This window comes from Antechinus flavipes, chromosome 1 (genome assembly GCF_016432865.1).
Source record: "Antechinus flavipes isolate AdamAnt ecotype Samford, QLD, Australia chromosome 1, AdamAnt_v2, whole genome shotgun sequence".
NCBI lineage: Eukaryota > Metazoa > Chordata > Mammalia > Dasyuromorphia > Dasyuridae > Antechinus > Antechinus flavipes.
Genome location: NC_067398.1, coordinates 9,225,809 through 9,246,600, shown reverse-complemented (window position 1 = coordinate 9,246,600; position 20,792 = coordinate 9,225,809). Strand labels below are relative to the sequence as shown.

The 20,792-nt window shown below is 37.3% G+C and overlaps 1 protein-coding gene across 1 annotated transcript in view; it reads left to right on the top strand.

The window, feature by feature from the left end:
- The window catches only part of NME8 (NME/NM23 family member 8), a 59,921-nt gene extending 44,287 nt beyond the window's left edge, over positions 1-15,634 (top strand). Inside the window, exons 13-17 of the mRNA XM_051978840.1 lie at positions 6,451-6,546; positions 7,859-8,010; positions 11,531-11,675; positions 12,370-12,611; positions 15,481-15,634. Of these exons, the coding sequence (XP_051834800.1) occupies positions 6,451-6,546; positions 7,859-8,010; positions 11,531-11,675; positions 12,370-12,610 (634 nt within the window). The 3' untranslated portion in view covers position 12,611; positions 15,481-15,634. The remainder of the gene's footprint in view (positions 1-6,450; positions 6,547-7,858; positions 8,011-11,530; positions 11,676-12,369; positions 12,612-15,480) is intronic.
- Positions 15,635-20,792: the final 5,158 nt, after the last annotated feature.

The following is a 20,792-nucleotide window of genomic DNA, read 5'->3' as shown; positions in this document are numbered from 1 at the left end:
TGGGGATTGCATTATTTATGCTGTTTTGTATTGGCTTCAGTTTCAAAGGGTGACTTTTTTTCTAATCTTGCGCCCACATCCTGGAGAGCAATCCTATTTGGAGCCTGCAACCCCCTGAATAGGTGAGTATAGAATGCTATCTCAAATGCAGAACTAAGGGTCTCCCTCTCTAAGGCAATGTAGTAGATAGGGCCTTGGAGCAAGAATAGGGTAAGAATTGGATTAAAATCTTGTTCCTGACACTTAAGGGTTTTGTGACCATAGACAACTTTTCCATTTTCTTATCTCTAAAAGAGCAATAAAAATACTATTAATATTACCTAATAAGATGTACATGGGATCATACCAGATAAGTGAATGCAAAATATTTCATAAATTTCAAACATTTGATGATAATTATTAGTAGTTAATTCAATACCATTGAATTACACAGGGGAACATCATAAAACTCAAGCATTATTTTTAGCAAATTAGAAATGTAAGATTTGTTACCTATATTTTTGTACTTTAAGAATATTTTTTTCCTCAATTACATGTAAAGATCATTTTTAACATTCATTTTTGTAAGATTTTGAGTTCAAATTTTTTTTTCACTCCCTCCCTTCTCCTCCTTTTCCAAGACAGCAAACAATTTGATCTAGGTTATACATGTCCTATTAACTATTTTTTAAAAAAAATTGGTATTTACCTTTGCAAGGAACTGATCTCAAAGCCAGGAAGAGCTGGGTGCAAATTCTGCCTGTGGGACCCTGGCTATGTAATTCTGGACAAGTCACAGAACCTCTTGATATTCTAGGCAATGTCCCATGAGTATGAACTGGCAGAGGAATCATGCTTCTCTGAGAGTTCACATTAAATTACAGATCCCATCACTATTCTTTTTTAAATAGAAGAGAAAATAATGTTAAAACTGTCAAAAGGAAGAAAAAGAGCTTGGGGTCAGCTCTATTGGATGAAAAGTCTATGTAATCATCCACTTACGTGGAGATCTTTTCCCATGCTGTCAGCGTGATCCTATGCAGTCAGAGTTCTGGATTTCTGCCATACACTCTAGCTTCTCTACCTTGTCTAGAGTAATCAAAATAAGATGTTGTCTCTAGCTTAACAGTACAGGCAAAAGCTTAACACTCCAGGCAAAGTTACAAATCAGGACAGGGTGTTGATCTCAAGGAAGAAGGAAGCATCTCAAACACCTGTTTGTAATGTAAAACTGGACAAAACAGAACATATAATCCCACGGAGCTCAGAGAAGAGATTAAGCAGCCATTGTTTAGTAGAGACCAGCAATAACTTTGGGAAATCAGAGGTCCTCAAATATGGGTAGTTTTTAGCACTCAGTCTTCCAAGGACAAAGCCTATACAGGAGACTCTATAAGTATTTTCTTTATACTATAAAGAATATAATATATATTTTTAAAAATTCTGTAATGTGAAGAAATTTTTTTTTTTCTATACACACATAGGAGAACATAAAAAGAGGATTCTATATTGGTAGAAATCTCCATTTCATAGGGTTTGTGTATGTATATGTACACATTACTTCTACAGCTTTCTTGCTTGTGCATGTTTCCTTCTGAATTTCCTTCTGTTCTGATCATTAAAAAATGTTATGATGACCTAGTTTTTTGGCATTGATATTGAGAATCTATTTTTCCCTTAATACCTCCCTCCAATTTAAAAACAGAGAGAGGGAAAAAAAAACCTTTGTAATAATCAAAGACAAATAAAATGGATGTATGTGCTGGTCATGTCCAAACTGTCTGCGATCCTCGTGTCTATTACCCCCCTGTCAGGATGTGGGTGATATGTTTCATTAACTTGCTGATTATTTGGTAATGTTCTGGGGTGGAAGAAGTCAGTTATTATAGTTCTTGGTTAGATTTCGGGACCATTAGTTGGTCTGGTGGGAAGTACTAGTGGAAGTAACCAGAGCAAGGTTGTCTGCTTCTGGTTCAAGCAACTATCTCCTGGCCAGGTATTTTCCTCAAACATTTCTCACAAAATGATTGAACTTCAGTGGACTCCTGTATTCACTGTCTGGGACAATTGTGTTCAATGTCAACATCCATGTGTATGTGATCCTGTGAGTCCATGAAAAGGAACTGCTAGTGAGATCATGGTCATTGCTTGTGAGAGCTGAGGCGACCATCTTGTCTGCTTCCCATCCCTTTTCCTGAGGCTTTGCCTGTACTGGATCATCAGTAGGTTTCTCCTGCACCTAAGTCACTTTCTCTTTTCAAAATTTGGTTGCATGTGATCATCTTCTCTATAGCTATAACAGAGAGCAAATTTTGAGAGAGAGAGAGAGAGAGAAAGAAAGAGAGAGAGGAGAGGAAGAGAAAGAAGGAGAGGGGAGGGAGGGAGGGAGAGAGAGGGAAGAAGAGAGAGAGAGAGGGAAAGAGAAAAAAAACAGAAAGAGAGACAGAGACAGAGAGATCCAGAGAGATAGACAGAGAGAAAGAAAGAGACAGGGGGGGACACAGAGAGTGAGTACACACGTGCATAAGCATAATCTTATTCTCCTCTTCAGGCATTATTGCTCCATCACCACCAACCTGTGTCATCTGTTGTTCCCATCAGTTGTCAGTTGGTTTTCCCCCTCTGTGGTGAAAGGCAGATGCCTCAAAATGCAGCGCATTCTTGCCTGGATGTTTTACCCAAGTACTTTCTGAGATTTTGTCCTCCATGTCATATCTGGGTTGGTACTAATCAAGCCTCCCAGGAATCCTATTGAGGTTCTCCATCAGCTTGTCTTTTTTCATTATCAGAGTCTGTTTGATTCAGGGAAGACGGATTTGTACATGTAGGTAGAGGCAATAACCTTGAACGAATATGCACTCACATGTGAACTTTGGTCTTGCTCGAATATTCTTTATATGTGCAAAATGTGAATGCATTACAAGCCTGAAACTCAGTTCTGTGTTGGTTTTGTGTTGTTTTCCCTCCTTAACACTGTAAGTGAATCACAGAACTTTTCCCTCTCTGAGAATGACTTTTCATACCCTCTCAGCCATTCTCCCCCAACTGCTTGTTTTCAGGGAGTTATGAATAGTCAAATAGGTGTAGAAATCCATCATATCCATAATGGATTCTTCTAATTTGTTCCCTATATACTTTTCTTTCTTTAAAATATGTATTTAATTTTAACATTCATTTTTATAAATTTTAAGTACTCGATTCTCTCCCTCACCCATTGAGAAAGGAAGTAATGTGGTATCAAGCACACTAGTATATACTTTTCTAGAACCTTTCCAGAATCATTTCATCTTTATCCCAATAAAGAAGTGTTATTGCATATAGTATTCATCTCTGATTATTAGCCTTTACAAATTGACAGTATCTTCTAAATACTGGATTCATATCTTCATTGTGTTGGCTCATAATCTTCCAAGGCAGCAATTGCAGAATTCACACCCAGTTCTCACCCAGGTAAAATTCTAAGCCTCTCAGAGTTTATCTAGCTGGAAACACTCTGATTCTACTTAAGGACATGCCCGTAGACAATCGGACTTAAACTAAAAAGAATCCTGTTTACAAAATATGACCAGTGATGGTGGCTAGTCCCTTAAAACATAACTGATGGGAAGGAGATAGAGAGAAAAAATAAGATTCTCCCCTCCAGTTATTGTGCCCCAAAGACAGAAGGAGAGAAGTTCCTTCAAATCTGCTTTCTGGGGAAGCTGACCCTGCCTGAAGGAAGGAGGGGAACTTGGTTGTTTTTTATCCCGATGGGGAGGAGGGAGATAAATAAAGTGTAAGAATCCTGAAACGTTCAGTTCCTTTGACTTCATGTCAGTTCATAGGATCTGAGTAAACTGGGACCCAGAGTGTTCAATAACTTTTCCAAGATCACCGTGATTGTAGAAAGTTCTACAAATGTAGAAGCAAAATTTGAAGCAAGGTCCCAGAATTCAATGATATAAGAATTGGAAAGGGATCTTAGCGTCTTTTGAATCCAAAGCCTATATGAAAGTAATCCCCATTGTAGACGGTGCTCCTGGCACTCACAGACTTCCATGGTCAGAGAATTCCTGATTCATGGTGAGTCATAAAACATTCTATAAAACATTGGGCATAGGTATCACGATGCCAAATACAAAATCAGCTCAGCCAAAATTACATCATTTTTTTCCTGGTTCAAAGAAGAATGGGGTATACAAAAGTAGACTATTTCTAGTGAAAAATAATCACCTTTTTTAGTTTCTCTAAAGAAGAAGGAAATTTTTAAAAATCAAGGCATATATGAGTGTAAAATATTTTTCTGAGCCAAAGGGTTCTTTTCTTTTCTTTTTGTTGTTGTTTTTTTTCTTCTTTTTGCTTAGAGATAGGAAGCATTGACATGAAAGATGTGAAGAAGATTGTTTTGTCATTAAATAATCCACAGTCAAGGAATTCTCACAACCACAATAAAAATGATTCCCATCTTTTGGTAGTGCTTTAGTGTTTATAAAGCACAATCCTCACAACAGTCCTTTGAAGGAAGTATTACAAGTGTCATCAATTCCTATTTACAGTTGAGGAAATGGAAGCATGGTTGAGTTAAGTGACTTTCCCAGAATTACATAGTACATAGAAGTGTGCAATTGAGGAGTGCCAAAGAATTCCTCCCTCCCCCTTTACCCTGAGCTGATGGGATCTTAATTCTCAGCTATATTTTGGAAGTTACACAAAGCCTTAGATTCCCCAACTAATTCATATAATTAGGAATTTCAGTGATTCAACAACTCAGTAATAGGTATTCTATATTAAATGTCACTTGGGAATTATTTCAAGTCTATATCAAGTTTGACTGTTTTAAAAATTGTTTCTGGCTTAGTCATTGATATACTGCATTTATTTTATATTGCCCAAACACCTTTTTCTCTTCCTTCTCATCTCTGTCTATTAGCATCTTTCCAATTTCACCTTCTCCATGAAATTCCCCTAGTTCCTCAGTGACTCACTCCTTCTCACCTAATTGTACTTTTTTACTCTTTTTCTAAAGTGATCAAGTTCTAACTTGTATCCATTCTATCTGTGCACAGGCCTTCTCCTTTTCTAGATTCAGTCAATTTGTCAACAAGCATTAGGTACCTACTGTGTGCCTGGTTTTTGCTAGATACTGGTGATACAAAGAAAGGGGAAACCCTCTAATTGTCTCTGCCCTTAAGGAGCTCCCAATCTATTGAGGTAGACAATATGAAAAGAACTGTGTGCAAACAAGAAGCAGGATTAGTTGAAGATGCTGAAGGCAGTAAGATTAAGGAGGACTAGGAAAGGTAAGCCTTTAACTGAGACTTGAAGAAAGCCAAAGAAGTGAGGACATGGGAAGAAAAAGGAAGAGAACTCTATGCAGAGGGGACCAAGTATGAGAATGCTGGAATTGGGAAATAGCATATCCTAAGTGAACAACAACACAATCAATGTCACTTAGATTGTAGAATACATGGAGGGGAGAAGATTGAAAAGGTAGGAAGGGGTCAGATTATGGAAGGCTTTGAAAGCCAAATAGAATATAGTATCAGAGGCTGCAAAGAAGTCAAGAAGGATGAAGATCGAGAAGAGGCCATTCAATTTGCCAATTAAAAGTTCATTAGTAATTTTGGAGAGAACAGTTTCAGTTGAATAATGAGTTTGGTACTAGAGTATGGAGAATTAAGAGACTGGGAAGAAAGTAAATGGAACACTAAGTGTAGATGGCTTTCTTAAGGAGTTTAGCCACAAAAAGGGAAAAGAGTTATGAAAGGATAGCTAGCAAGGGTGAAAGGATCTCATGAGGATTTTTGAGAACGGAAGAGACATGGACATGTTTATATATGACAGGAAAGCAATTGGTAAGTAGGAAGATCCTGGAAATAAATGAGAGTAGGGAAGAGAAGGAGGAACAATCCACTGAAGAAGTTGGGATGGTATGGGATCACTGATGCATGTAGAGAGTTCAAGATTCTTAAAGGTAGGGCCTGTGTCCTAGCTATCTTTACATTTACTCCATTATCTCATTTATACATTGCACAAAGTTAATGTTTACTGGGTAAATGAATGAATGAGAATAGTGATGAATTCTTAGCCTGGGATGTCACTGGTAGAGGGAACTCACAGATGAGGAAACTTCTTCCATCATTGGGGTTTGGCATCTTCTCTGCAACTTAGAATCTCAGAGTTCCCTCAGTCACTGGGAAGTTAAATGACTTGTCCAGGTCCACCTAGACAGTATGTCAGAAGCAGGACTTGACCACAGGTTTTCCTGGCTTTAAGGACTACTCTCTATCATAGTATATAATCTCTGTGTCTCTTTCTGTCTCTATTTCTATCTCTCTATGTCTTTGTCTTCCTCCTTTCCTCCCTCTCTTCTTTCCCATACTGAAAAATATATATACAATGAGCTATGACATGTGTTTTATGAGTTGAATTTCTTTTTTGGCATATAACTATTTCCCTCTCCTCTCCACCCTTGTCTCCATTCCCCCCCAGTGCTCCAATTGTGGTGCTTTCTTTAGAACGAGTAAATGCCGTACATCACTGGCGATACATACTGTATCCAACAGCTGAAGAAGAAATCCCCACCAGGTATTTCCCAAATTTTTCTAGTGGGTAGGAAGCGATTGCATAAAAGTCACTTGATAGTTAGGAGAGGGGTTGCTAAGGAGTAGGTTGTGACCTGCTTCAATATCACCTTGGATATTCCTAGGTTGGGTCCATGACACTAACAGGGAGTTTAAGTGTAACCACAATACTTGGTTGAAAGCTTGGCATTGAATGACTCAATGCTCAGCCTAGGGCTTCTCCAGATGCACAACGAGAGTTCCTCTGCTCTTTATTTACTAGAAGCCTCTTCAAGACAGTTGTCAGAAGCCATCTTCTGGCCCCTAATTTAGACAAAGTTTGATGTAACTGTTATCGACCAGCTGGGGAACTTTCTTCCGTGATATATAAGCAATACGTCCATTTGCTAAGTTATTTCTTCATGGACTCGTAAAATATTAATATCTCTTTGACCTAAAGATTTCCCTGCTAGGCATATATACCTCAAGTAGGTAAAAATAGGAGGAAAAGGGATCTAATGGTCTAAAATGTTTACAGCAGCAAAGAGCTGGAAGCAAGGTGGGTGTCCATCACTTGGAAATGAACTGTCATACTTGAATAGAATGGAGTTATTAATACTATGCTGTAAGAAGCAATGAACATGACAAAATTAAGGAATCAACCAAGAAAATAGATCCAGGCTATCTCTAAAGTCTTAATGCAGTTTTAAGTTACCAACTTTAAAAATTATAAGTTATAACTGCATCATTATTTTTGGGACAGCCTGGATTCAATGAAGAGTCAGGAATATAAGTGAAAACATAACAATAACAACATAAATCCTGGGTAATTATAATGCTTCACCTTGATCTAAAACAAGACAGAGGAAAATATTTCCACCCTTTCTCTTCTGGTCAGAGATGGGGGAAATTTAGATCTGGAACATGGCATAGACTACTAGACTTGGTTGATTATTTGGTCAATTCTTCTGAGCTGCTTTTTATTTTCTTTGCCCTTATTTTCTATTTTTCTTTCATGAGGAATGACTTTCACCTTGAAAATGAAGGTTATGCAAAAACAAAAGATACCAAGAATTTAAAAAGTTGTCCATATGCCATTTCCAGAGATGATATACACCTCGCATTGGTGAAGTAGATTTTTTTAACCCAAGTTCAAAATGTTTAATCCCTCTTAAATTTAATCTTATTTGTCCCACTGCTCATTTGACCCAATGTAAAGTAAAGGTCTTTTTTGACCCCAAAGCCTGGTTACCAAGAACATCAGTTTCTCTGTGTTGATAAGAGCTTGAAGGGGCTTCACAGAGTTGGACTTTTAAGATTCTTCTTCTTTTTAAAAGTTTGCGGGATATTCTTGGCCCAGAAAATTGTCTGTTTAATCAACTGCATGGAAAGGATTCCCCAGATGCCGCAACTGAAGAAACTCGCTTCTTCTTTCCTTTTGAATACACTGTGGCATTGATCAAGCCCCATGCCTTCCAAGATCTGAGAGGTGAGGATTTAAATACCCAAGTCAAATTCAGTGGAGTTTGTGGGTTCCATTAGATTATGATCTTCTCCTCTATCCCCCATTAATTTGTTTCATATTTTAAGACATTATCTCTTAATACCCTCATTTTAAAAAATGCTTTTGATGTATGTCAACCCTTCCATACCCTCTCCCCCCCCCCCCCCCCGCCCCAAGTTGTGAGAACCATGAAGTTCCCCTGCCCAGAGGAGGTTTAAGTTTTATGTTTAAATGTAAATTAATGGACTGAGGATAAGGGCTGGATGGGGATTCTGATTTGAGTTCAAAATTCATCTCTTATGCTTGCTATACATTTGACTCCCTTGACCTCAGTTTTGTCAACTCTTAAATGAGAGGGATGTATAGACAATATCTGCTAGTTAGCTAGAACATTTATTCATAGAATACTTGGTTTATGGCAGGCATTATGCTAAACATTAAAGGTATAAATACAAGACAGTCCTTACCCTCAAGAAGCTAACCCTAACCCTAAATGGAGAAGGGCAATGCATAAAGGGGAATTCGGCTTGTGGGAGTACAGAATATGGGAGAAGTCCAGGGAGTGAATTGAGAAAAGAGTGAAGAAGCTGAAGGTTCCTGAAAGAGTGCTGAAGGCCAGGCGGTTACCATATGAGAGAGTAGAGGAATCATGGCTGGGGAGAATGGAGCTTTGAGGCTTCCAGCCATTGTTTCTTGTTAACCTCGCTCCATTTATGTGCATGCTCATATGAGAAGACTTAACTACTTCCAGCTTTGGACAATAACTGCTTTTAAAAATTGTTAAATAGTTTTGAGAGAACCATTGTCCAAGAATCAGAATTTTTTTAAAATGGAGCATGTGTATATATTATGGCCAGTGTCTTCACATTAATTTGGTTATGAGATTAAAACCATTCATCATTGCTCTAAGAAATGCTGAAGATATCTGAGGGAGGGGGAAATGGATGCACAATTGTTATATCAAAGGAGGCAACAGTACTCTAGCAGCATCCTTCTTGTTTAAGCCTTCCATTGCTAGTGATCTGAAATTTCATGATGTATTTTATGCTCATAACTGATATAGTTAGAGAATTAGTACTGAACTTACAGCATCAGTAGGATAGAAAACTTGATATATTTTATGCATGTCAAATAAAGGAATGGTATTTTTCTATAGAGAATGGAAATTGGAAGTCAATTGTTGTATTTCAAAATAGAATCTTGAAACTTTTGTAATTTTAATTTAAATTTTGTTAGGAGGCTTAGCGTTATCAGTTAATTTATCTTCTAATACACTGTTATATATCTAAGTTGTCAATGGATGAGAGATCAACTAATAGCTCTGCTAATAAATGATTTATTTTTCTTCAATAAAGTTACAGAGTGAAAGAGGAAAAGAGAGGGAGAGGGAGAGTGAAAGAAAGAGAGGGAGAGAGGGAGAGAAGGAGAGATGGGGAGAGAGAGACTGGACATTGACTACATGGATATACCTATTAACAATTCCTTGAAAGAATAAGAGAACCTCTTGAATATTTGTCCAAGTCATTATTCTGGGCATCTTATTGAAAAAGAGTGATTAGGTCCCTTTCTGGGAAGGTCTTGTTTGGCTCAGTTTATCCTTGAATGGATGGGACTCTCTCCTTTGTTCTGGTCCTATAAAGAAAGGGGGCAATGTGTGGTCCTTGGGACAGTGTATGAGGAAAGACTTCTGAGAGAACCAAGCAAAAACAATCTCTCTCTCTCTCTCTTTCTCTGTCTGTCTGTCTGTCTTTCTCCTCTTCTTTTGTCTGTCTCAGATAGTCTCTTTTGCTCTGAATGTCTCTCAGACCTATCCCTAGACCTTTCCAATAACTTAATGCTTCCCAGGGCATTCCCTGCCCCCTCTTTCCAGGAGCTTGAGTCATATGATTTCTCTTTCTCCTGAGCCCACATGGCTCAGAGGCTTCACCATTACCTCCTAATGCTACCTCTCAGACTCCTTCAATGCAGGCACTTGACACTGACATGGTTCATTTGTGTCTCAGAGTATGAGTTGGGGAGACTACACAGATATCCAGGCTTCCTCCTCTGAATCCTATAGTCCAATGGACCACAATATTTCTGGCTATGTATAACGACCATGCTAGCACCCAGGATACCTCAGAATCAGCTGGAGTCAGGATAAGCAAAAGTCCTTCTTTATTCTTGATTTTAGACTCAGGATTGAACAGGATGGAAGCAGAATCTCTGCAAACACCTTCCCTCTTGTCTACCCTCGAGAGTGTGTCCCTGGCTAGCTTTACTCCACCCCCTAATCCCTCTTACAATCCTCTATATACCAATCATTGAGCCAGTAAGGATAGTGGAAAGGACCATTTTCCAAGCATATGCCCATAAAGTATTGTCCAATCAGTAGTTAGCCTCGAGTGCTTGGCAGAACTGATCTCAGTGCATTGAATTCAATAGTTTCAGCTCTCTACAGCTATGGGAACCATATTTTGGGAAGGACATTAATAAGCTCTAACATGCTCAAAGGAGCCCAATCATCATTGCGACAGTCCTTGAGATCTTTCCATGGGAAATGTTAAAGGAATTAGGAATGTTTCCTTAAGAGAAGAGAACAGGACTTTTATGAAATTTAAGTGTTCTATGGAATCACAAATTTTAAAGCTGGGAGGTATCTTGGAGACCATTTAGTTCAACTCCCTCATTCTATAGAAGAGGAAATTTGAGGCTTAGAGAAGAAGTGACGTACCAACGTTTGCACAGATAGTAAGTGATTTAGGATTTAATTTTGGATCCTCTCACTTCGAATTCATTTGAAGAGCTGTTATGGAGAGGAGGAAAGGTTAGTGGCTCTGGAGTCATGATTCTGTGGTCCTATGAATTTGTCCTGTTTGGTTCAAGATGGAACAATAGATGATATAAGGAAAAACTCCCTAACACATTGAGCTATCCAAAATGGAATGGGCTGTCCTAGGAGGTAGTGGGTTGCCTATAACTGGATAGCGTTAATTCACAGCTAGATGCCCATCATATCACAAGGTATACTTTGTGTCAAATGGACAATTCTTGTTCAATTATGGGGTAAACAAGATGACTGCTAAGGTCCTTCCATATTCAGTGATCTATCACATAAAGTCTTCCACATTCTGGTGTCTTGATTGTCATTCTAGCTGTTCTCCCCCAATTCCCCTCCCCCTTCATCCCAGCCTTTAAATCTTTCTCTCTTCTGTATCTTGTCTACAGATGTTCCTTTCTCCTTTTCCTATCTTTTATAACAGGGAGAAAAGTCTTCACTCTGTTGTGCACTTGCTCTCTTGAATCATCTAATAGGCAGGGAGACATTTATGTCTGGAGCTTGGAGGGAGGCTAGGGTTGAAGATGCATTTGAAGGGGTAATGCAACCACAGGTTTATAGCATCTTAAATTGGTTTGTAAAACAGAATTATTCCCCTCCCCTTTTCCCAAGTTTAAGTCCACCTGAATAATTGAAGGAAAGTAAAAGCAGTTAGAAAGCCAACCAGATGTTTGTTTTCCCATCCAGGGAATATCATAAGACAGATTCAAGAAGCAGGTTATTCATTGTCCCACATGAAGGAAATTCAGTTAACTACAGACAAGGTTGCAACACTTTATCCGGCTCATAGAGAAAAAGACTTTTATGAAGACTTAGTGTATTCCATGACTGAGTGAGTACTTATTTTCTTTTCTAAAAAGTATTAATATTTTGGAAAAATCTGTGACAGAAAAAAAACTTGGGTTGACAAAAATGTTTTGGAGTTTTTTCATGTTTTATTTGTTAATAGTAGGAATTGGAGCTTTTAAAAATAATGTCTGATCCTTTTTTTTTTTTTTTTTTTGAAGAGGGAGAACAGGGAGAAAGCATAGACTCAGCATCCTGTGAGAAGTCCATTGGTGAGATTATGGCAGAAGACCATCACAGGAAGGGCAGAGTGGGAAAGACTTCACAGAGAAGGGATTTGACTTTAAAGAATCAAATATACCATACCAGGGAAAGGATTTGTTCTCCAGTAGAAAGGAGTATATTTAGAGAGCCTTTAAATTCAACAAACAAAATAATCTATGAATTAGAATATGTAGATAAGATATGATTTCACTAGCTGTTTATCAGTGCCACTGGTCCAAACTTTATATTTTAAATTTGAACATTTCAATATTTGAACCTAGGAGATGTAGTGTACTCTTAATTAGAAGAGCTGGGTTCAAGTCCTACCACTGATAGTTATGACTAGGATCTGGACAAAGATGTTGGGGTTGGATTGTTGAAGTCAGCCAAAAAATCATCAGTAAAAGACATCTGCAATCTGTCATATGGTTTATATTGGGACAAGAGTGATCCTGTAATGATTTTTTGATTTCCAGGGGTCCCTGCATGGCCATGATCATAGGTAAAGAGAACGCATTGGAAGATTGGAGACGCTTTGCTGGCCCAACAGACCCAGAAGAAGCAAAAAAGGTTGCCCCCCAATCCATCCGGGCTCTTTTTGGGAAGGACATCTTGAACAATGCAGTACATGTGTCATCTAACAAACAACATGCTATAAAGACCATTGAGCTACTATTTGGCGACATTGATTTGGACTTTGAGGAGCAGGATATCTAAGGTATAAAGCTTTCAAGTCTCTTATTTTCTTTTCTAGATTGTTCAGTTTTTCAGGACTGACCACAAAGCAGACTTACCAAAAGCACTTGTTAAGAATTGTAGACCTAGAGTTGGAAGGGATCATTGAATCCAAACATTCATTTTACAGGTGAGGGCACAGCCAGGCTGAGTGCCCAAGATCACACAGCATCATGCATGTAAAGCAAAATAGAAATGCAGCTCTTTCTTACTCTTAAGTCTTTCTCTCTCCTTTTTCTAGCCCCCACAGCCTACACATTTACCTTGGCCAGATCCAAAATTATAATTGTGCAAAAACTTCATAGTTGGAAGGGAATCCAACCTAGGCAACCTGAAGCATGAAGCTCCCACTCAACTCTCCTCACAAATGATCAGCCGGCTTTAGATTAAAGAGACCCAAGGATGGGGGAACTCACTATCCTGTGAGAAAGAGAGCTTTTCTTTTTGAAAATTTGAAATTTGTCTCCTATAGAGGGCGTAACTTTGGAGAAGTATACTTGAAACAAGATGTTAACTCAGTGGAATTGATGACAGTGATTATCTAGTTTATATATACTTAGTACTTAGCATGGTGATATAATAGTTCTACAGTTGATGTAATTGTAATAGGGTATTTAAATTGAGGACAAAGTCAGCCACAAGCATTCTATCTTTGATCAACTTCATGATGGTTCTCATGCCTCCTGCACTAAGATCAGGACTGGGCCAGACTAAAGAATCTAGACTCTATTCTTTTTTTTTTTTTTTTTTAAAGAACACCCAGTTTTATTTATTTATTTTTTATTATAGCTTTTTATTTACAAGTTACATGCATGGGTAATTTTACAGCATTAACAATTGCCAAACCTTTTGTTCCATTTTTCCCCTCCTTCCCCCTACCTCCTCCCCCAGATGGCAGATTGAGATGTTAAATATGTTAAAGCATAAATTGAATACAATATAAGTATACATGTCCTAACAATTATTTTGCTGTACAAAAAGAATCCGACTTTGAAATAGTATACAATTAGCCTGTGGAGGAAATCAAAAATGCAAGCAGACAAAAATAGAGGGATTGAGAATTCTATGTAGTGGTTCATAGTCATAGAGTTCTTTCCTTGGGTGTAGCTGGTTCAGTTCATTACTGCTCCATTGGAACTGATTTAGTCCATATCATTGCTGAAGATGGCCAGGTCCATCAGAATTGATCAACATATAGTATTGTTGTTGAAGTATATAATGATCTCCTGGTCCTGCTCATTTCACTCAGCATCAGTTCATGTAAGTCTCTCCAGGCCTTTCTGAAATCATCCTGTTGGTCTAGACTCTATTTTTGACCATTCTCATGGTGTCTATCCTGCTGAGACTAAGGCCCATCTAAAGGACCTCCAGAAAGCTAACCTGAACATTATAGTCTCCCCATATAGTTTCACCCATTTTTTCCTAATTCTGCCCTTTAGAGTCAAGAAGAAGTCTAATCTTCTCTCTTCCATGACAGAAAGAACCCTATCATATAGAGGACTTAATCTGAAAGAGATTTAGTTCAACCCCTGCAAAAGTCCCATCATCTCTGTAGCCCAAGTAAAGGGAAGCTATCTAGCTCACATGTCAGCCCTGCTCATTGAGTGATTCAGGCCCACTCAGCATCTGCAGCCCAGTTGTCTATTGATGGTGTCAAGAAAAGGCAATCTATGTGTATCTAATTTATACTCTAATATATTTAACATCTACTGGTCATCCTGCCATCTAGGGGAGGGGGTGGGGGGAAGGAAGGGAAAAATTGGAACAAAAGGTTTGGCAATTGTCAATGCTGTAAAATTACCCATGCATATGTCTTATAAATACAAAGCTATGAAATAAAAAAAAAAGAGAGAGGGCTATCTATCGGGCAACAGACTTTAAGTTAAATTCTAGGGACACAAGTTACAGCAGAAACATGGTCTGTTCCCTCAAGGATCTCCAATTCTAATGGGGAAGATATAGAGAATAGTTGCAACAGAATGAGAGAGATCTTGGCAGCTGGAAGGACAGATGGAACAAGGCTCTTGCAGAAGATAGGAGTTGAGCTGAACATTCTGGTTTCCAGATTTGGGGATGCTCAGACTCAGTCCTTGGGCCAACCACATCTTCAGCCATGCTCCTTAGAACAAGACATTTCCCCAAAGCCTAGTAACCTAGTCTTGCTCCTTATCAGCAGTTTTCCTACCAGTTCAGCTCTGGAGGACTATGGAAAGATGATAAGGTGAAAGATGATAAGGAAAGACGGAAGGTGATGCTTCATTATCAGCTTCTTTTATAACCTTGCCAAGTCCCTTCCCCTTTCTGGGCCTCAATTTCCCAATTTTAAAATGAAAGGATCACTGTTAGGTAAAGACTGATGTCCCTTTCTGCTCTAATATTCTGTTGCCTGCTAAAGTTGGGCAGAGTAGCAATTTGGAGAGTAAATTAAAAGTTAGAGCAGTAAACCTGGAATTAGGAAGACCTGCATTGAAATCCAACTCAGATACTTTCTAGCTGTGGTACCTTGGTTGAGTCACTTACTCATTGCCTGCCTCAATTTCCTCAACTGTAAAATGGATTTATAACAGCACCTACCTTTCAGGATTAATGTGAGGAACACTTGATAATATTTGTGAAGTTCTTTGCACAATGCTTGGTGCACAGTAGCACAAGTACTCATTTCCTTCTCCCTCCTCCCCACCTAGTTTCCCATCACCAAAGCATGATGGCTTTTTTTTTTTTTTGTATGCAGATAAGTGGGAACTTGCTTTTACTACTGCAGATAGAATGTAAATATGAAAACAGACAGGAGTGATAAGGAATAGGCTGTCATGGAGACATTGTGAACGGCTTCATTTTTTTCTTCCCCACAGCTCCTAGCAGATATTGCTCTATTTCATCATTATGTGCTACAGAAGTGAAATATGTGGTGTACCTTCCTCCCTCCTGCAACAATAGGACAACAGCCTCTTGGGGGTAAAGGAACAAAGATATCAACATAAATAAAACAAAAAAAAAATGAAACAATCCTCTCAAACAGGAAAAAAATCAACAAACTTTTCCTGCCTTGGTTTTATGGGACAATTGCTGGGCCTTATAAACATAAAATAGAAAGTGATCAGTGTAGTGGTGAACATTAAACCCAGGCTGATGAGGTTATGAACAAGACTGTAGAGAGAAAAAATAAAAAAGGGACAGGACAGAGCCTTGGGAGACACCTGGAGGCAGAAAGTGGGTAACAGACCTGCAAAGAGGGATCCAAGAGAGAACAGAACTCTTCTTATCACTGCTGGCCCTAGACGACAGTACTGATGTATTCTTCCATGATCATGTCTCTGAAATTGGAAAGTGAAAAAAAAAATCATCCCACAAAAATCACATTTAAGAAATCTTTCCAAAGTTAGGTTGATGCAATTAACCACCAAAGTTCTTTCCTCTCATTCAGTTTGCTCCAGGAAAAAAATGTTAATACATATTTGAAGAGACACTTCCCAATACTTTTTTGAACTATCAAATTTTCCAACTTGCTATGGAGCTAACAGTGACCTTGGTCAAGCCCTTCTCCCTTTCTGTGCCTCAGTTTTCTTCTCTGTAAAATGAAGAGATTGGAGTAGAATAGATGTTTCCAAAGCTGTTTTCTAGCATTGATGATCTTTGACTCTATGATTCTAAATTAATAAAAGAAATCCAAAGATCACTTCATTGACTCCCTTACAGGATTCACAGCAGATTGGGATCTACCATTTCTGCCCACTCTTGGGGCCCTGGCAAATTATTTACCCTTTTGAGTTTCATGGCTTCAAGTTTAAAATGGAAATTAATAATGTCTCTGGTACTTTACTTTTCATGTGATTGTCACTGTTTTATTTTGGGGTTTGGACTTGTGATTATAGTGGTGTAGGGAGTTATCAATGAAGAACCTTTCTCTATCAATACAGATGGGTGCCTACCCTCTATCTTAAGTGTTTTAACTGTCTGAGGCAGCAAAAGGTTGAATGTTTTGCCCAGGATCACATAGCTAGTATCCATCATCATCATCATCATTATTCAATAGGGTTTTGGTTCATCAACTTATTGTTTCTAATTGGTTGGAATCATGTATCTGACCAACTGGAGAACTGATGTCGCCATTTCAATAGTCTCCCCAAGTAAAATCACATCATAATATCTCACCAGTAGATGGCACATGCTGACCTAGTAAAAGCCCATGGGTGTGTCCATTTAGCACTTGTTTGGGAATAATGGAGAATCATTTCTAGGATCCCTGGTTTTGAGCTGGATGGGATCATTTTACAGATGAAAACACTGAAATTCAATGAGGTGAAATGGCTTTATCTGAGTTGGAAGCATAGCAGAGGAGGTGTGGTCTTTATAATCAGAGCCTGTAGGCTGAAAGTCCAGCTCTACTGTATCCTATCTGTGTGCCCTGGGGCCTCAGTTTTCTCATCTGTACAATGAGAGCATCAGACTTGTTGACCTTTTAAGGTCTTTTCCAGCTGTAAATGCAGTAAGCTACAAGTCATCCACAGTTATACAAATAGAGTCAACACTGGCATTCAAACACAAATTTTTCTTTTAAAATTTTTATTGATATATTTTGTTTTTTCCATCATTTTCATTTTTGAATATATCCCTCCCCTGGCCCCTTTCTAATGAGAAATGCCTTATAACATATTTAAAAAATAAAAAAGAATTGGAAGGGAAACACAGTTTTACAAAATTAGCCAACTCATCAAGTGGGTCTGGAAGTATATACAGTATTTCAGATCTGTTACTCCATCTCTGCAAAAATGGGAGGGAAAAGGATTTTTTTTTTTTTACTATTCCCTAGACATAAGCTTATAAACCCACTAGATATAGCAATTTCTCTACAGTTGCTACTCTCTTATAAATACAAAATATTACACAATAGCTTTTGACAGTTCCCAAGCCACTTCTTTTATATTACTGAGTGGGGAATCATTTGAGCAGATTTACACAGTGATAGAATGACTAGAACATTAATCTTTTTTCTTGTTTTTCTTAATTGTTTTATTTTTCTTGTTGTGCATGTATATTTATTTTTAAATAATATTTCTTTATGAATCATGTTGGGAGAGAAAAATCAGAACAAAAGGGAAAAACCATGGGAGAGAAAAAAAAAAAGAAAAAAGAAGTGAACATAGCATGTGTTGATTTACATTCAATCTCCATAGTTCTTTTTCTAGATGCAGATGGCGGTTTTTATCCAAAGTTTATTGGGATTGCCTTGAATCACTGAACCACTGAGAAGAAAGAATCTAGTCTTTCATAGTTGGTCATTGCATAATCTTGCTGTTACTGTGTACAATGTATTCCTGGTTCTTGTTTTGTCCAGCATCAGTTCATGTAACTTTCCAGGCCTTTCTAAAATCAGCTTGTTTATAATCTTTTATAGAATAATATTCCATTACCTTCACATACCACAACTTATTCAGCCATTCCCCAATTCAGGGGCATCTACTCATTTTAACCAATTCTTTGCCACTGCAAAAGAGTTGCTACAAACATTTTTGCACATGTGGGTCCTTTTCCCTCATTTATGATTTCGTTGGGATATAGACCCAGTATTGGAACTGTTGGGCCAAAGGGGATGCACAATACTATAACCCTTTGGGCAGTTCCAAATTGTTCTTCAGAATGATTGGATCGTTTCTCAATTCCACCAACAATGCATCAGTGTCCCAGTTTTTCCACTTACTCTCCAACATTTATCATTATCTTTTCATGTCATCTTAACCAATTTGAGAGGTGTGAGGTGGTAAAAATCTCAGAATTGTTTTAATTTGCATTTCTCTAATCAATAGTGACTAAGAGCATTTTTGTCCAGATAGTCATATGATGGCCATATAGATGGCTTTAATTTCATCATCTGAAAATTGTATGTTCATATTCTTTGACCATTTATCATTGGAGAATGACTTATATTCTTATAAGTTTGACATGGTTTTTTATATATTTTAGAGCTGAAGCCTTTATCAGAAACACTTGCTGTAATTCCCCTCCCCCCCAAGCTTTGTACTTTTCTTTTAATCTTGTTTGTGTCAATTTTGTTTGTGCAAAACCTTTTTAACTTGATATAATCAAAATTGTCCATTTTGCATTTCATAATGTTCTCTACTTCTTCTTTGGTCAGAAATTCCTCTCTTCTCCAAAGATCTAATAGGTAATTGTTCTTTAAATGTTTGGTAGTAGAATTCATTTATAAATCCATCTGACTTTGGGGATTTTTTTCCTAAGGGAGTTCACTGACTGTTCAATTTCCTTTTCTAAAATGGGACTATTCAAGCAATTTATTTCCTTTTCTGTCAATCTGGGCAATTTATATATTTTTTTGTAAATAATCATCCATTTCCATTATTAGCTTGTCAGACTTACTGGCATACAGTTGGACAAAATTGCTTCTAATTATTGCTTTAATTTTTTTTCATTGGTGATAAGTTCATCGTTTTCATTGTTGATGTTGATAGTTTGTCTTTTTCTTTTCTTTCTAATCAAATTAACCAAAGGTTTTATCTAATTTGTTGGATTTTCAAAAAACAACTCTTAGTTTTAGTAATTAGTTCAATAGTTTTCTTAGTTTCAATTTTATTAATCTCTCTTTTGAGTTTCAGAATTTCTAATTTGATATTTAATTGGGGTGTTTAATTTGTTCTTTTTCTAGCTTTTTTAGTTTTATATCTAATTCATTGATCTCCTCTTTCTCTGTTTTATTCATGTAACTATTGAGAGATATAAATTTTCCCCTGCATCCCCTAAGTTTTGGTTCTTGTCTCATTTTTGTCATTCTCTTAGATGAAATTATTGATTGTTTCTATTGTTTGATCCACTCATTTAAAATTACATTATTTAATTTCAAATTGCTTTTTAGTTGATCTTTCCTTGGCACTTTATTGAATATAATTTGTATTGGATCATGATCTGAAAAGTAAGTATTTACTATTTCTGCCTTTCTGCATTTGATTGTGAGGATTTTATGCATATTACAAGGTTAATTTTTGTGTAGATGCCATGTTCTTCCAAGAAAAAGGTATATTCATTTCTATCCCTATTCAATTTTCTCTAGAGAGCTGTCATATCCAGGTTTTCTAGTATTCTATTAGTATCCTAAATTTCTTTCTTGTTTAATTTGTGGTTAGATTTGTCTGATTCTAAGAGGGGAAGCTTGAGGTCCCAATAATATAGCTTTGCTATCTACTTCTTCCTGTAACTGGCTTAATATCTTCTCTAAGAATTTGAATGCTTTACCACTTAGTGCATATATATTTAGTATCATTATTACTTTATTGTTTATGGTACCCTTTAACAAGATGTAGTTCCCTTCCTTATCTCTTTTAATGAAATTTATTTTTACTTGTTATTTATCTGAGATCAAAATTGCTATCCCTGCTTTTTTTTTTTTTTTTTGCTTCAGCTGAAGTATACTAAATTCTGTTCCAGCTTTTTGCTCAAATGTGTATTGTATGATACTGTTTTTTTTTAATCCACTCTGTTATTTTCTTCTATTTTATGGGGGAGTTCATCCCATTCATATTCATAGTGCTCTGTATTTGCCTCCATCTTATTTTCTCCTCTGTATATAGTTTTGTTCCCTCTTTCCATCCTGTCTCTCTTTAATTTTTTGTTTTTAGCCCACCCACCCCTACCTGCCCTATCTTCTATTACTCATCCCCTTTCTTACCTTTTCTCCTTGTATTTCTGTCCTCCTTTTTCTTTCCCCTTTCTCCTCATAGTTCTTTATAGGTTAAGATAAATTTCTATACCCAACTGAATGATTAATTTATTCCCTCTTTGAGCCCAAACTGATGAGATTTAACTTCAGACAAAGCTCACCGCCTTCCCTTCTTTCCCTCTATTGTAATAGGTATTTTGTGTCTCTTGATATGATCTAATTTGTCCCATTATACTTCTCCTTTCCTCTTTTCCCAGTACAGGGCTTTTCCCACCCCATAATGTCTTTTTCTTTGATATCATCACATTAGAGTCTATTCACAACCACACTCTCCATCCATGTGATGCTCCCTTTAACAATTATTAATAATAATAACAGATACAGTTCTCAAGAGTTACCAATATCATTTTCACATCTAACAATTAAATAGTTTAAGCTTTAAAATATATTCCCCCATTTATCTTTCTATGTTTCTCTTGAGTCCTGTTTGAAGAT